Consider the following 17,858-nt stretch of genomic DNA (forward strand, 5'->3'; position numbering starts at 1 on the left):
ATGAGAATCTTTATGTTGAAAACCTACTGAGGCTTGAACCCCCTTAGCTATTACGGCTTTAGCAGTTATAAATGGCTGTCTGCATTTGCATAATGCAGTTGTCACTGAATTAAAATGATTGGAAATTTTCACCGAGGAAGTAGCAGCCTGACCCAAGAACGCTTCATTGCCTGGCTCACAGTGAGCACTGCTCCTGCAGCAAGCCAGCTTGCTTACCTCAGAGCTCGCGTGTTTGGTAAACAGGGCTACTTAAGAAGACATTTATCTCAATTTCTCCATAGGTTTTCTGAATGCTGTGATAAATGAATGCATTTAATAAACTTAAAATTAAAATGTGAGATAAATAGTGGAGTAGGTGGGGGTTGAGGGGAGAGAGGCAGCAAAAAACCATGAATACATTATTGGCTGCTAGTCAAGTACTTTAATAATTGACTCACTGATGGTAACTTCTCCTCTCTCTTTCCCTCTTCTCTGCTAAAGAAGTGCCTGAGTAATGAAATTATGTGTTAATGCACTGAAAGAGTCTCCCTTTCTTCCTTTCTACGTTGACATAGTGTCTTTTGATTGAGGAAGGTTAATTAAAACTCATTTAGCTCTATTTGTTCAGTGGAAGCATTCCGGTCACAGTTGCAAAGGATAAATGAAACAGTGACACATGCAGATTTGGTTGGAGTTTTCTTTCTTTTTACCAAAGAATGCTGGCAAAGGTGAATTAGAGAGAGGATATTATTTTATTACATCTCTGTCCGTAAGGATGCGAGTACTCAGCCAAGGTCACTAAGCCCTACATCCAGAATAGTTTGCTTTATGCCATACTGTCTCTCCCCTACTTTGTTCATGCAAATCAGAAAGGGTTCAGCTGCCAGGCTGGCATTTCAGAGGCGTGCCAGTTTGCTTGTGACCAAAACACTAAGATTTTTGATACTGGTTGGAAAGGGGAAGGAGAATCGGAACAGTAAGTGGCCTGCAAAGGCTAGATTGAAACTGGAAAGATGAACTAAATTAATGATAGGTGAAATAAGTGATGTGTCTCACATATAAGTTGGTCTAAGTGAAATGATGTAAAACCAATCAGTAGTCCTCGTAGTACATTGTTTTCTAACCCCCAAAAAAGAATAAAAGGACTGCTTCAAAAAGGGAAATCCCTGAAAAATAAAGGGAAAATCATCTTGATGAAAAACTCACTGAGATATAAATGAGGATGGGAACTTTCGGTGCTAAAATATTGCATGTTTTCAAACCATGTTGTTCTGGAGCAAAGACTTGCTGGTGCAGTTGCTCAGCAGTTCTGAAATGTGATACCAAGACAGAATTGAGCTATGTGCAGTCTGTGATGTGTCCGTCGATCCCTTCTGTTTTCACAATGTTTTTGTCTTCAGAGCTGACACAGGAAGTACAAGAGCAGCATTTCTCTTGGTCAGTGCCTTTTATATAGGAAGAAACTTGCTAGTTCGAGTAGCTAAAACAAACAGCTGGGTTGCCATGCCAGCCTGGTGTTGATGATAAGGTGATCCCCTGACTTCAGGTGGGCTTAACAGTGCTCATCTTGGCACTGGGCTCCTGCCATTCTGTCTCTGACCTTCTCTCCTCCCATTGCTCACTTTTAGAATGGAGGTGATACTGGATCCTTTTCTGCAAATACCCAGATGCTGAATGTGGAGCATAATGAACCCCTTGAAATAATTAGTGTTACTTGTATGTACCTAAATGCTTCCAGTTTCAGCTTTGTATGACTTTGTAAAGCACTTGAGGCAACATCAAGCATTACTTAGATATCTGCTGTTATTTATAGGCAGCAGAGTGCCTAGAAAGCATCCCCATGTCAGCAAAGTTGCATCATATTTCTCTTCAGGCTTGGTTCTCTGTGTTGCAGAGGGGAAAGCTGAGTGCTGCTGAAGCATCTTACCTCATGTGACACAATTCATTGAATCATTTATCCTGTAGTTGAATTCATGAGGCAAATGGCTTTGGCTCATTTATAAATAACAAGAGACAAAGGATTCAGACTCGAGACAGAGAAAGTTGAGAGGAACAGTTTGTATTTTGCACTCTTGTCTTCGAGTACCTTGTAGCTGCTGACAGCTTCTAACTCGCCTAAAGCGTTGATCTTTTGAAAGAGAGGGAGACGAAAGCGTTCATGAATTCCATTTTAGAAAAGGAAAGCTTTCTAGTCTGTAAGCAATTTAATTACAGTAAAGATTTTTGTCAAGTTTGAACGGATCTTTTTTTCTGAGCTCTCTATTATCAATTCATGTATTCCTTAGAGACCAGGAGCCACTTTAGTTAAAGACCTTGTCAATGAGTCAGACGAAGGGTTAACCTTCCAGATGGGGCTCTTTGAATGTTCCCAACCTATAATATTTCTTCCCTTGCTCCCCACAGCTGAGGCATAAGCTCGGTGCTTTTCAAATTAAATGAGATTGTGCAAGACAGGTGTCTTGGCAGTAAAATCATGTGCAACCCATTTTTATCCCATTAACATTGGCGTTCATCAAGAAATTGTGTTTTTCTTTCTGTGAACTCTAGGTAAACCGGTAATGATCATAACTGAGTACATGGAGAACGGCTCCTTGGATGCCTTCCTCAGGGTAGGTGATTTCTTCATAATAAGCTAAAGAGATTTTATATTGGGAAATGTCTTATGGTTTCTTTTTTGGTTCTGGTTTGCCAAGGGATACTGAAAATTCAGCTTTCTAAAAGAAATTATGGTTGTACTTGGGAAATTCTGTCTCTTTTCTGGTGTTGTTCCTATCAAAAACACAGAGTAAATGCAATGTGGATGAATACAGAATAAATGTGATGTTTAAAATAGCAGGGTCTTAAATAATCCATGTTTAATGGGAACGGATTTGATTTTCTCCATTTTTGAAAGCACTGCAATGCTATAGACTCATTAAAGCTGGATATATAGCAACCCAGATACTGCATCAGTGGAAGCTGTGACAAAACCTCTAAGTTTGTACTTTACGGGTGAATTATAGACGCTAGTCAGGAGAGTGGGGACATAACATAGCATTTTATTTGAGAGAAGATGGGGATCCAGCGATATTCTCTTGGCCAATTTCAGCAATGGCAATAATGTAGCTTTTAGCTTAATGCTATGTGATTTTCTTCCTTTCCCCATCCGCAGAAGAATGATGGCAGATTTACAGTAATCCAGTTGGTAGGGATGCTTCGAGGCATTGGCTCAGGAATGAAGTACCTGTCTGACATGAGCTATGTGCATCGGGATCTAGCTGCTCGAAACATACTAGTCAACAGCAACTTGGTCTGCAAAGTGTCTGACTTTGGCATGTCCCGTGTCTTGGAAGATGACCCCGAGGCAGCTTACACCACACGGGTAAGGAGGGAGAGAAAACGTCCAGTGGATTTTCTTGCCTACCTGATGTTTTTGTGTGACTGTGTGAGAGGTGACAATGGTTTGTTTTGAAATAATCTCAGTCATAAAGTTAAACCTATATCACAGCATAAAAATCAACATTGGCCCAGACTCCGTAACTGCTATAAATTGATGTAGTGTTATTGCTCCATCAATGGCTACATCAGTATTTCTTCTCTGAGATTGTGACCAATGTACTCCTCTGGTTTCCTCAGTGTGCTAGGAGTGCGTGACAAGAATCTGATGCCAGAAATGAGAGCCTGGGCTTCTATTCCTTCTGATATCTACACATAAGCATAATTATTTGCAACTGACTAGTCCCAGTGAGGTTTCGTACAGCAAGTCTAGATATGCTACCAAAAAAAAAGAGTTAAAAATAAATAAGTAAATAAATCAACTTTTGCTCATCTCGTAACTTTGTCTCCAAATAATTTGGGCTGGGAATAGCATTGGGCCTGCCTTCCCAAGCTTGGAGGTAGTAAATGCTCTTGCCTCACTTTTTGTTTGTTTATTTATTTGTTTCTTTCCTGTTTTGTCTATATTTCCCTGCATCCCACTAATTTTGCTCAGCCATTTTAATATGCTGCATGTGGAATAGTGCTAATGCAAGTACTTGTGGCCACGGAACAACATCTCGACTGTTACCAACCTTTGTACCAATACCTCTGTAATTAACATGTGCGTGGAAAAAAATCTCAGTTTATAAAGTCTCTTTTTTAAATTGCTTATTTTCTTCATTTTTAAATATCTGCCATTCTCCATCTGTTCTCCCTAGCGCAGAGTTTGTTTGCAGCGCTCACATTTTGCAGTTTAATCCCAGCACACATCCTTTAATGGATTCACATTCATTACAGGGAAAGATAGACTTGGATAGTATTAAATGCTGGGCAACCTTCGTGTTTCTCACTTTTAAGGATGGCAAGTGGAAAAAGCAGAAGCAGAGGTCTGGAAAGCTGCATTCAGGGAAATCAAAGTTTAGGCAACAAAAAGACAAGAAAGAAATGATTGAAAAGCCTCCCTTTGAATGTAGTGAGTGCAGATACAGTATTATGTTTGTACTCGAGTAAACTAGAGGGAATCAATGCAATTTGCATCACAGTGTATTGTCTTCATTTGGTATCAGCAATGAAGGATCAGGAAAATTTGGATAAACTCCACTGTACTCAAGCAGCTAAATAAAAGGAGCTTATTGACAATTTTTAGAATGATGACCATGTATAAACAATGTTTACGCATCTGTGTCTGAAGGGGGGAGTAGAGCTTTTTCATAACCAGAAATGATGCAGTCAAATGCAATTTTTAAAGCGTCCTTTCTTAAGAGAATGGTGCGTTCTGCTCCCCGTTAGTAACATCTCATTAAAGTGAAAGCATCCTGTAGCCCCATGAGGCACTTACTGCTGCGAACTGATTCACAGAGGGTCTGATGCAAAGGCCAAAGGAGCCAGAAGAAGGACCCCTTTTGATTTCAGTTGGCTTTGGAACGAGTCCATGTTAAACACTTGAGAGAGATACTAGGACAATAAGCCATTAAGCATGCACATGCTACACTCAGTTTTGGATAAAAACTATCTACAGGATTGCTGAGGAAAAAAATTACCAAAATAAACTTAATCAAAAAAGCATAAAAGCAAATGAAAAAAATAAATGAAATCTTTGTTCGGCTTAAGTCATTCCCCGGATGAAACTGCAGGAAACCAAAAGCTCAATTAAAAACACCTTGCATATTAGCATAAACAAGAGGAGAAGTCTGTGGCCTGGGATCACTCAGCTAACGCAAAATCAGATAAACAGGATGGAGAGAGCTCCTTTTAAAGCAGTGCAGGACCACAGTGGCCTGGGTCAGGTGCCCAAGTGTCCTTACTTGTGTAGAAAGGAGTATTGTAACAAGAGGCAGCTCTTTCCAACCGGTACCAAAAGCAACTCTGCAACCTGCTCTGGTGTGGGACTGGGAGAGCCCAGGGGTTGCTCGCCTTCTCACATCTCTGGTAGGAGCTGGGACATGGCCCGTGGGAAACACCCCAGTATTCATAAATCTTTGCAGTTTATCCTCCCTTTATTTTACCTTTTTGAAAAGCAAAACGGTTATAATCCCATTTCTTTCTGGAACAGGCCAAACAGGTCAGACAGGCGAGCAAGGAAATAGCAATTAACAGCATATACTTACTTGGTTTGTCAACCAAATCTCCGAAATACACTTCGTACAACTCCTGGCTTTTTCTCATGCTTCGGCATAGCCCTGAGCAGAGATCTTGTAGAGGACTGATAAAAATACACTTAACAATGTCCTGGTTCCCCTCCATGTGACTAAAGAAAACAGATGGGCACCATTGCCTCCTGGTTGGATGTGACAGTTTTATGGCACGGAAAAGGGAAAGTGAAGGCCTTTTAAAGAATAATCTGGAATTGCATACAGGAAACCATTTTGTATTTGGAATGGCAATGTGGAACAGTGTCAGCCACGCACGTGACGGGGTCAGTGACTCACTAGCCTGCGTTTTCTTTTATTTGTGACAGGGTGGCAAGATCCCTATCAGGTGGACTGCACCAGAGGCGATTGCCTACCGTAAATTTACATCGGCGAGCGATGTGTGGAGCTACGGCATCGTCATGTGGGAAGTGATGTCCTACGGAGAGAGGCCTTACTGGGATATGTCCAATCAAGATGTGAGTTTCCCTCTGAGGCTTCGTCTTCTTCTTCTCTCCCTTTCTTCCCCCACACCTTTATCTTTTTCTGTAGATGTTCCCTGATGTGTTTCTGTGTCTGTTGCTGTGCTGTTATAAAACACTCCAGGTTTTTAAAAGGTTATCATGAGTGGTGGATTCGTTTTCCCAGGGAACCTCTCCAGAGTAAAGAGTTCCCTGAATACTTCAAGTGTCACCTGTAAGGTAATGGGGGATTCTCTAGTTAGGATCTAACTTGTGCGCATATCTTTCTTCTTTTCTTTTTTTTTAAGGAAAATTATTAATCAGTTAAAGAAAACAGAGGACAGAGGAGAGTGGAGAAAAGGGAAACGAATGTGTTTAAACTATTAGATCATAACACTGTAAAGAGAAGGAAAAGTTGAATATTGATTTTAAATCTCAAGTTTATTGAAAATCTATATGAAAAAACACTTGAATTTAATGGGGTTTCCTATTAGTAGTTAATTCTTCAAACCCCAGAATGCTTGTAATTCTTCCAGATAATTTTATTTCTTGTAGGAAATCTGAAACAAAACATCCAAAATCCAATTCTGATTATCAGAGCATCCTTGTGACAATTGCATAGGTGCCCCCTGAGGACATTAAAGAGCAGCTTTCCTAAATGACCGTTCTTAAATTATGTATGTCCTGTTTAAGTGTACCATCTGGACTACTTCAGTGTATTCCAAGAGGGACCGCACACAACGGCTGCTATTCCAGAAGAATATTTAGTATTAATACTAATAAGAGCTTTTGCTAATAGATTTTTTATTAAATTAAAAAAAAAAATCCAGTGGAAACGAGACATAGATTATCCATAATACTTTTCCCATGGAATTTGCAAACATACAAAGGAAGAAAAAAATGTTAATCTGAATATATATGGTCATGGGAGTGGTTAAGTCATTTTACAAGTCATCTGCTTTCTTATGTAGAGCCGAAACATTTTCAAAGAGTGTCTAGATGTGATGGCATTTAATCTAAACAGGGGGATGTAATTTTAATTTCCTTCTGATGTGAAATGTCTCTTCTGGCACCCAATCTTGCCTTCCTTTGCTAAGAGGAAGTCATCAAGACTTAGCAAGAAAATAAAACACCAGATGTGTCTGAGTTATATCAGGCATGTCTACACAACACAGCGAAGCTCAGTGCAAAAACCACGGAGCTGACATACTAGGCTGAGACACACTGCAAATGTGCAGTGCTAGACCATGTCAAACAGTCTGAACAGGACAGTCAAAGCCAACAACACTGTCTCTGCATCCCCTTTTTAGTACCTGGCGTAGACATACCATGTTTTTTCTCCTTAACAGCAGTGAAAGCCGTGCTTTCACGACAAAGCAGAAGTGGATTTGAAATTATTCTCCATGTCTGTTGAATAAAGAGGAGGCAAAAGGATCTTCTTACTTCCTGAATTTGTCAAAACCACTTTGCGGTCACTGATTAGCTGCTAATAGTGCAAGCATTTTCCCCCCACTCTGTTCTCCCAGTGGGTTTTAGCCACTAATTGGACAAGACGAGAAGGAGGGAATTTAGTGCAATTCAGTCCCTGTGCACTCCTGGTCTTTAGTCTCTTGGTGAATCCTGCCAGGAAACTCATATTGATTAAGGCCTGAAGGCTCCTCAGCAAGTCCCTGTCATCTCAGAATGGAGCCCTGGTCATGTCCCTTTCTCCTGAGAGAACTAACACGCCATCAAAGTGCTGAGCTCTGGAGCTGTCTCTGGAGGGTTCAAAACGCCAGCAGCTTGCAGTTTTTCTGGATCCTATTAAGTATGAGTTGCGTAAGTGAGCTGCTGCATTGGACTACAGTAACTTTCTTTGTAAAGTTGCACCAAAAGGTTCCTATCTCTGAGTTTCTTTGAAATGCACAGTGTTGAGCGAACAAGTTCTCCACAGGCCTGTATTACTGACAGAGACGAGCTAGCCCAGGAGAAGAGGAAGGAGGGGATGATCTGCTGTCCCCTAAAAATTATGGGAAAATGTTCATCACCAGCATAACTATGTACCCCAAACTGAAGATTCATTGTAGATCTATTGCTTTGCCGACTTTCTGTGCATTGAGGACAGTTTTGCCTTCTTTTCTATTTTGTCTTCCCTTTATCCCATGATGCTCTTTCATGGTACGTTGCTGTGTTGTATCTGATGCCTGCTTTCGATGTTGTAGCCTTTTAGTTTTGAACTGTTGAGGAGAAATGGCAGTACTGAGACCACCAACTGCTTGAGTCCGAGTGCAATCTTCCATATTGTTTCACTTAATCGTGGATTTGTTTCCATATTTCAGATTGCCCTAGGATAAATGATACTCAGCTGGTAGATGTGAGTAGTCTCTGATGTTCTCTAATGTCTTCCTAATTGTGCCATTTGCAGGTTATTAAAGCCATTGAAGAAGGGTATCGGTTGCCACCCCCAATGGACTGCCCCATTGCTCTCCATCAGCTGATGCTAGACTGCTGGCAGAAGGAGCGCAGCGACAGGCCTAAATTTGGACAGATCGTCAACATGCTGGACAAACTCATCCGCAACCCCAACAGCCTGAAGAGGACGGGCAGCGAGAGCTCCAGGTCAGCTGTGCCTTTGTGTTGGTGATGTATGGGGCAGCAGAGTGGAGGTGACAGGCAGAGCTGCAAGTCACCCCGGCTGCCGCTCCGGGATCAGAGCGTGCCCTGCCCAGCCAGGCTGCGCAGCAGGCGCTGCGCTGTGCAAGAGAGCACAGGGCTTCCTGGCACGCCGCCGAGCCCAGCTGGGCACCTCAGCCTCTCCTCGCTCTGTGAGAAGGAAAGTCAAATGAGCTGCATCACACCAGCGCTGGCCAGGTTTTTAACACAGTCTAAAGTAAATCCTGGAAAAGTTCTGATGCGGGCAAGCCCTGTTTGCGGCGTCTTCCCCTCTCCCACCCCAGTAAAAGGGCTCGAAGGGGTTTCCTTAACGCAATGTAGGTAACAAGAGTGATGTGGTTTTCTGCAGGAAAAGTACATCATCAAGTTTTATAAACCCTAGATTTGTGTAGGATTTGCAAATGAGCATTATGGCATTACAGCCAACACCTTGCGGGCATTGGGAAGGTGTGGATTAATTTTTATGTGAATTTGAATTTAATTTTGTGGAAAGCCAGTTTCATGTCTCCACTGATCCCACATTACTTTTGTGTTTTGTTTGCTGAGCATGGTATACCTGGTGCGTGCAAAAGAAGCACAGTAGGAAGGAAACTCCCAGAGTTATAGAAACAACAAATCTTTGTTGGGACAGATCAGCAGTTTGTTTGAGCTGATGAAACACTGCTGAAGTAATAGGAGCCGAACTAATTTACACCAAGTTTGCTCTGTTTTTTAAATGCCTTTGGTTTGTAAGGTGAATTTGCTTACAGCAACTGTGGAGAAAAGCTTAGCAGGGAAGAAACAAAGGGAAGATAAGAGAAGAATATTTTTCAGAAGAAGAGAAGGTGCAAAAAAGACTGTTGGGCAATACAAAATTCAGCTTCTTGATACAGTGAAGGAATAACAGGGGCCAGAGAGGTTCAGATTCAGCCTCCAACAGAAGCTGGAAAACATTCTGGAAAAGGCTATTTTATTTTTTTTAAGTCCCAGGTCCTTTTGGGACTCTTACCTACAATTAGCATTATCTGAAGAGGGATTATTAATCCCATGAGGCCAGTGTCACCAGATACATTCCAAACAGCCCTAATTGCAGTGATAGCCTGGCAAACATGTATCCGCCCTCGAGACTTAAATAATTGACATGGTGAGAATCACGATATGATCTGCTATGATAATCTGAGCATTGCCGTATCAACCTTCTCCATTTTGCTTTGCTTCCAGCTCACAGGTGCTTTCTGTAAATACATGTATTTTGCAAAAGTTCAAGACCTGTTCAAGGCCATTCCACGTGCACGACTGTTTTTGGATGCTTTTATTTCTTTTCTTTGGAATACGGATTTTGAATTTGCATAAAACTTTATTAATATAATATATGACTTTATAAGTGAAGCATAATTGTATATAATTAGGTTGCCATCACCGGTCTTGTGTGAGATAGTGTAAGCGAGCCGTACCAAGCCCTGCCGCCACGCACGCAGTGCCGTAGGCAGCACTTAGCTCTGCTGTTGCACACCTCATCTTTGATGATGCGCGTTCCCAAATAAACTGCGAGATGATAATTGTTGGGGTTAGATAGACAGGAGTAATTAATAATGGCTTAATGAGACGGTGTGATTTACAATATACATGAAAAATTAAATGAGATACTAATAAGTGGAGCGAATTTTGTGAAAATAGTTATTTGCAAATCTGTGCAAGGCCAAATGAGAAGCACATTCCATGGTGCAAACAAAGATCAAAGCCCGCGTCAGTCCGCCAGTGCTGGCACACGTGCTGGTCAGGAATGGGCTGATTAAAGAGGGGATTAGCTCCCTGCTGGCCTGAGTTTGATTGAATGCACCCAGCTTGCCTGTGAACCTGGCTAGGAACAGGGCTTATCAGAACCCGCCCTGAGTTCTGCTCTCCAAACCCGTCTGTGGTGTTGCGAGCTCACCCTGCCCCTGCGCACACTCGGGTGGGGTTTCCATAGCTGCTGAGCTGGGGGCTGACACACGCGGGGCTGGCTCTGCCTTCCACTGCTGCCACTGAGACGCGGAGCCGGTCGGCCGAGCACGCCACGGCAATGCCATCTTTCTGGTGCCCGCAGCAAAAGCGTTTTCTAGGACCTTTGTTGCATCTGAGGTGGAAACTAAGCAGCGTGGTGGTTCAAGTTACGTATGAAAGCAGAAATAAAAACCTAAGGTCGAGTTCATTCTTGGCAAAAGTTGGCCCATTACCTTGCACTTGGTTAAGTTCCTTGCAGGTGATCTACTTGGCTGTCCAGAGAGCTACAGGTTTCGCTAGGCACGACTTGTTGCCCTTGCTTTTCCTAATAACTTAGAATAAGCATTGCAGAGACCAAAGCTGGGTTTGAAAGTCACGATGCGGCTGACGCAGTCTGTCTGTCCTTTCGCTGTTTGGCATGCAGGCCCAGCACAGCCCTGCTGGATCCCAGCTCCCCGGAGTTCTCGGCGGTTGTTTCTGTCGGTGACTGGCTCCAAGCCATTAAAATGGAGCGATACAAGGATAACTTCACAGCTGCTGGCTATACCACCCTAGAGGCTGTGGTGCATATGAACCAGGAGTAAGTACTCAGCGCTATAACAAAAAAACTGGTAAATCTGGATTTAATCAGCCTCCTTTGCTTTGTGCTGCATATCATTACACTCATTAAAGGAATGGAATGCCTTTCATTTGGACGGAGTATAACTTTAAAATGCCTCCACAATGCCTTCACTTATTTAATTAAACATTTCTGTACATCTGCCTTGCTTTTGCTGTGTTACTTGTGGCTGACTCTTAATATTTGTCTCTGGATCAGCATCTGACCCACAGTTCTCAGCCCCCTGCTTCTTCTCTTGCTTCCCGCAGCGACCTGGCCAGGATCGGGATCACTGCCCTCGCGCACCAGAACAAGATCTTGAGCAGCGTTCAAGCCATGCGCACCCAAATGCAACAGATGCACGGCAGGATGGTGCCAGTCTGAGCCAGTACTGAATAAACTCAAAACTCTTGAAATTAGTTTACCTCATCCATGCACTTTAATTGAAGAACTGCACTTTTTTTACTTCGTCTCCTCGCCCGTTGAAATAGAGATCTGCAGCATTGCTTGATGTACAGATTGTGGAAACCGAGCGTGTGTGTTGGGAGGGGGGCCTCCAGAAATGACAAGCTGTCATTTTAAACCAGACCTGGAACAAATTGTTTCTTGGAACATACTTCTCTGTTGATCAACGATATGTAAAATACATGTATCTATATAAATATAAAGTCACATTCGAGTTTTGATGCTATGTTTGCTGCCAGATATTGTCCTTTAAAAAAAAACAAAACAAAACAAAAAAAAATTACTTTCCTTCTCCCTGTGACCTGTAGGATTACAACCATAGTGTTTTATTTGTGGGTGAAACCACAGTTGTGCATCTTTCACTGGAATGAAGAATCTGCCCTAGGATATTTTTTGCAGACTTGATGCATCACTAATACCTTGCAGAAACCTCAGTGAGAATATCATCTGGCTAATCAGTGCCTGTCGATTCGTGACCTGCCCACTCACGGGCTTGAGACATGAAATGACCCACCTTGTGGATTACTGGGCAAAACTGGACTTCTGGGGAGATTGCTGGCTGTTGTGCTGTGCTGAATCCTACCATGTAGAGACTTTTCATGAACATCTTGCCAGTAGTCAGCTGTGACAATCGTGGCTGTGGAGCTTTCGGACATCTTTGCTCTTTCAAGAAGTGATTCCCATTGCCACGTGGAGAAGGTCAGTGGAAGTACAGCATCCAACATGTTTGTGGTGCTTTATTTCTTAACCTGTGCTAGTATTTCATCACTGTAAAAACACAAATCAACCAACCTCTGTGTATTATTTGGGGATCCAGAACCCAGTCTGGCTCACAAGCTGTTGCAGGCTGGGATGTGCAGACCAGGTGCAGTAAAAGTGTCGTGGGCCTCAGGCCGTGCAGTGCTCAGAGCCTGATCCCGCTTCTCGGTGTAAGCAGTAGGGATGCCTTTATTTTTGGGGGTGGAAAAACCCACATGTGGATCCCATAAAAAGGAAGAGCAGTGTTTCAAAGTACATGTACAGATAACTGTTCACAGAAGGAGGACCAAGGGCTTTTCCTGCCTATAATGGCAGAACCAGTATGTGTGCTGCAGGAAGATCAGCCTCAGTTGCTGTCACTGGTTTTATCTGAGTGGGAGTAGAAGGAAATGCGAAGGGCTCCATGCACAGCCCCCTTTAGGGCCAGCCCCATAGCCTGGGTTATCAAAGCATCTGTGGGTCCGAATGCCTGGCACATGCCAAGTTTGAACAGAGGAATATTTCTCACCAAGTGCAGCCTCAGTTTCTTCTACCAGTGGCTGTAGGCTGCATGGCCGAGGTCTAAGCACCCTTCTGTGAGTATGGCCAAGAAGGTGGCCCATAACTACTGGAAAAGCTGCCTCCCTCTGCTCGGAGCAGATGGGAAGCCGAGTGAAAGCATCCCCTAGCTCGCTGGGTGGAGGTGGCTGCTGTAGGATTGTGCTTGTCCTCATTAGATCACGTCGGACAAAGCGTTATCCAGCAAAGCTCTGAACAGACCTGGATTTTATTTATGTTGAGGCTTCTGTAACTCTTTTTGATCAGTGAAAGGGGACCAGAGATTTGTACAGATCAGATGCCTTTTAAACTCCTTTTGTGGACTGTAGGGGTGAGATGACCTTAGAAAAGTGACAGGATCTTATGCTGTGATGGGGAGGAGGGGGACTTTTAGGATACATGCTCCTGAAGAGACACTGCATTTCAGCTGTGCCAGGCACAGTGTCAAGAAGGTGAGATTTATATTTTGATGGTGCTAAAACTGGTTCTTTGGTCTGCAATATTTTGGTCCCACTTTGCACCTGACAGCAAATTCAGAAATAATTTAGCAGCTTTAGATGTCAGATTCTTTTTAACGATTGCATTTATTCTAAATCCAAAACAGCTCAGTCAGTTGGACAAGTCACACTTACTGCATCCACAGCGCTGCTCACATCATTTTTGTCACTTTTAACAATAACTTGCTGATTTTAACCACTAACTCTCCCTCACCCCCAACTTTCTCAGAAAACAACTTGTTCAGATTATGGGATGCTAAATTCAGATCCTGTCATGTCATGACAGCTTAGTAAAAACTGTTCTGCAGCATTACTTATAAAAGCTTTTCCATTTGAAGAACTTTAATATTTCTTTTAAGAAACTATTTAAACCAGCATGTTTTAATGTCACGTTGCCAGGCGACATAAGAAGCGGTTACTCATTTTAAAGACCTGACACTTGTACTTCCAGCAGCAAAAATTCTTTTGCTGAAGTGCAGAGATACATTTAAGTTTCCCCTTGCTGTAGATCTGTTGCAGTCTGTTGAGATCATCTTTTACATTAAAACAAAATACACCCAATTTTCTGGCCTATTTGAAAAAATGTTTTCTTGCAGCCTAGTGACAGTCATTCAGAACACTCCAATATTTTCTACCCAAAATGAAAAATTGTGTCCATGTGAAGTGAAAACTCTGAAGGCAGCTCCAGTCCCTTACATAGCCAGTTATAAGGTGTGTCGTGGAAGCTTGACCTGCTCCCATGTCAGCGCTTCGCCAGGCAGGAATGAGTTCAGCTCTTTTCTGAGGATGTGAGTGAAGGATTGCAGCAGCTTCTAGAGGGAAACCTCAGAGGAGATACTAGGGCAGGGGTAGGTGTCTGTTGTGTTGCACGTTGGTGAAATATTTGTGTTTTCTTTTTGTGCAGGGAAATCAGATTTTGCTTTCATGGCCTCATAGCCCGTCCTGATGATCATATTGACCGCGGAGGAACACAGACCAGACACGAAGCCTTCTGGATCCACGGTTGTGTCTTCCCTAGCACTGATCCTGGAAACCACGCACTGAACAGTCATTGGGACCTGAAGAGAGCGTGACTTTTACTTTCTCTATTTTTTTCCTTGCCACTCCATTTTTGATTCATTGAAAGATGACTAACTCGATGAGATTCAGCGCCCAGTTGTCACTGGAGGAATGTACTGTGTCAAAGCCCTGCAGACTTCTTGATTTTTTTTCCTCCCCTTCTGCTTTCTCTTCCTACCTTGGACTTTATTTATATATTTTGTTGTTTTCTCTTCTTATCCCCTGGCTGTCACTGCTGCATCGCAGACAGATGCAGGTGGCAGAACACTACACATCTTACCATGGACGCCAGGCCAGGTGCCGCAGCAAAGAACCCAGTTCCTGTGAGCTGCCTATATACATTGCTGAAGTGACATTTTACACGAAACGTGCCATTGCAGTGATATAAATATATTTTTTTTCCTTGAATGGATAATGGATTATTATCTCCTCTGACAGGTGCGTATGTGTGTTTGTGTGCGTGTGCGTGCAAGTCGCCTCGTGTAGAGCTGCCTGTGAATGTGCCGAAAGCACCCCTGGAAGCGCAGGAGCCCCGCTGCCACGTGAGCACAGGCCAACAGCTCCTGTCTGCAGTGGTAGCAAGAACACACACATTTGAAAACGTTGAAATTTCTGTGTCTGTAGATGTATTTTTAACTGCCACACTACCTGTAATGAGTAGTTTTGCGGCCTAAAAGAGGGACCATTTCAAGTTAGTTTTCAAGCTGTAGATTACAGGATCCGTAAGGGTGCTAAAGGTTTTCCTAAGTGTTGTTTATTCTTACTAATGCCCTGTTTATGATAAAAAGCAACCAGTTTCTCAATGGCAAGTTGATGGAGGCAGCACCTGCACATCCATCCACTGGTAACCCCAAACTGCATTCTTAAGTAGCCTTTTTTATCTGCAAAGGAGGGTTTTAAAGACTTGTTGAATGCAAACAAATATATGCAATTCTTCCATTCACAGGAGCACCTTGCTCTGTGTGCAAGCTGTGAAAACTTTAATAATCAAAACACTTCATTTGCTCCTGGCACAGTTAAGGATCACAGTCACGAGACTGTTAAGGTTACAGTAGAGAGCCGGAGAGTTGCAACGTGTCCTGTTCCCAGCATGTGGTGAGGTGCTGGAGGAGGCGCCTCCCGTGGCCCAGGGAGCAGTGCTACGGCCTGCTGGTGCTACCTACAGCAGCTTTCTGCCTTCAGAGAATTCACTGCTAACTTACAGTAAACTTACAGAGTTTCTGAGTGGAGCCGTGCACCTAGAGCCCAGGGAGTGTGCGGGCGCTGGGCATTGGGAGCAGGGCGCGAGGTGCCACTGCGTGCCCAGAGCAGCGCAACAAATGTCACGGGATGGGGAGCGCTCCCCTCGGGGGGATCCGGGTGTGCTGCACTGGAAGACCGTCCCCACCAGTGGCCGTGCTGGAGGAGGAGGAGAAGGAGAAGGAGCTGGGCTGGGGGCAGCCGGGGCAGGCAGTGAGGGGCTGCAGGCTTCTGGCACCGGGGGCCATGGCTCCGGAGGCAGCTGGGGTGAAGGGGACCCGGGGCAGCTTCCCCACTGCCCAGGATGTCATCGAGAAGTCTGGCCGGCACCACAGGCCTCTGCTCGTTAAGGAGTTGTCCTGCTCGCACCCCACTGGTTGATGTTTGTCCAGGTTTCTTGCTGTACTAATTTTGTGATGGATCTATGTGTTAAAAAATATATGTATAAAATACAAAAGGCTGGTAAGTAACCAGTAAAGGGGACTTAAAAAGCAGTATTTTTCTTTTGTGACATTTTCATAACCAGAAAAAAAAAAAAAAAAGAACTGAAATACTAATCAGACAAATAAAAAGAGAGTGCATTTATTTTTTTGTATCACTGCAAGTATGTTGGAATATGCAAGGACTGTGGTTAAAATTAGAATGTATGAGGCATATTATAATTTAGTTCATACTGAAAAAATCTAACAGCATTTCTTGGTTCGTGCATTTGAACGATCTCTGGGTTAGATATATAGATTTTCTATTTTGTTTTAATTTGTAATGTTTTTCCCTTCCATGAATTTTAGGTACACATAACTTATGTCATTTATTTATGGTCTTTTATACCTAGTTTGTAAAATTGTAAAATAGCAATGCAAACATTTGCATTTGAAAATAATAAAGTAGTTGCTGTACAAACCTGAAATGGACTCTTTCTAATTATTGCATCTTTTTATTACTCTTTTATTACTTAGTGCTTATCCACAACAAATATGAATACAAAGCTCGAGGTAATAACCCTGCTGTTTGCCTTGAGGGGATCAGTTTTCTTTGGGAGATTTCAGAGGAATGCACTCCCAAAGCTCGCTTACACTGCGCAGCTCCCAGCTGTATCTTCAAGCACGTCTCATGCTCCTGGTACTGCCCCAGGTTGTGTGGTGTGCTGAATATTAGAGAATCAGAGAATCATCTGGGGTGGAAAAGACCTGCAAGATCACCAAGTCCAACCATCAGACATAGCTGTGATGTGGGAAGGATGCTGCAGGCAGGCTGGCCTTGTGAACAATCGCAGTGATTTTTCCTCGGGGACTAGGTCCCCTCTCTGGGTGCTATCCCTGACAAACCAATTGCAGGACCATGAGATTGTTTCATTTGTCCTCTGGGGTAGTCTGAGTTATTCTGCACCCATCTCTCCCGTTGCCTGGGCCTTGGCATGGTCTCTTCTGGCCGAGGCAGTCTTGGAGGTTTCACAGCTCCCTTTTGCAGCCTGGCTGCTGACTCGTGGCACTGCCAGCCATGCTGGGTGTCCTGGGGCTGCTGTAGGAGACGTGGCCTGGGAGGGAGGAGAAGCTGGGGGGTGAAACGGGAACCAGAGGTGTGAGTGTCAGGGGGAGCAGGAAACGGAGCTGCGATGGCGAGGGCTCGGAGCAGGGAACGGGGGAGTGGGTGCTGTGTGTAAAGGGTGCTGCTGGGTGATGGCAGCGCCTGGGCAGGTGTGTGCCAAGGGTGCGATGTCCTTAACCACCCCTCCTGTGTGGCCCTGCTTAACTGGGGTGCCCAGAGCTCCTCCCATTGCACCCACCTCGTTATGGGTGTACACAGTTCAAAGGTAGGGCAAAAAGGATGCTGGCTCTTCCAGAAATGGTGCTTAAGCTTTTGACTTGTCTGCCTGACAAATACTTTGAACCCAGCTCTTCTTGGGAAGGGTTCCAGTGAAGCCAATGGAGCTGCAACATGCAGCCTTAGTCCCCAGGAAGTCCTGCTGATGGCACTGGCTTAGCATATTTCAAAAGCTGGTTCATTGTTTCCTTCAGTGCTTGAGAACACAAAGGCAACAAACTGGGTGTTTCTCTGGTGTCTTTAT

The 17,858-nt window shown here is 43.7% G+C and overlaps 1 protein-coding gene across 1 annotated transcript in view; it reads left to right on the plus strand.

Annotated features, from left to right (window-relative positions):
* Nucleotides 1-16,693, plus strand: part of EPHA4 (EPH receptor A4) — a 95,303-nt gene extending 78,610 nt beyond the window's left edge. Inside the window, exons 12-18 of the mRNA XM_082767457.1 lie at nucleotides 2,527-2,588; nucleotides 3,131-3,340; nucleotides 5,894-6,043; nucleotides 8,430-8,623; nucleotides 11,064-11,219; nucleotides 11,507-12,401; nucleotides 14,400-16,693. Of these exons, the coding sequence (XP_082623583.1) occupies nucleotides 2,527-2,588; nucleotides 3,131-3,340; nucleotides 5,894-6,043; nucleotides 8,430-8,623; nucleotides 11,064-11,219; nucleotides 11,507-11,621 (887 nt within the window). The 3' untranslated portion in view covers nucleotides 11,622-12,401; nucleotides 14,400-16,693. The remainder of the gene's footprint in view (nucleotides 1-2,526; nucleotides 2,589-3,130; nucleotides 3,341-5,893; nucleotides 6,044-8,429; nucleotides 8,624-11,063; nucleotides 11,220-11,506; nucleotides 12,402-14,399) is intronic.
* The last annotated feature ends 1,165 nt before the right edge of the window (nucleotides 16,694-17,858 follow it).

The sequence above is a fragment of the Aythya marila genome, assembly GCF_965140915.1.
Source record: "Aythya marila genome assembly, chromosome: 9".
Taxonomy (NCBI): Eukaryota; Metazoa; Chordata; class Aves; order Anseriformes; family Anatidae; genus Aythya; species Aythya marila.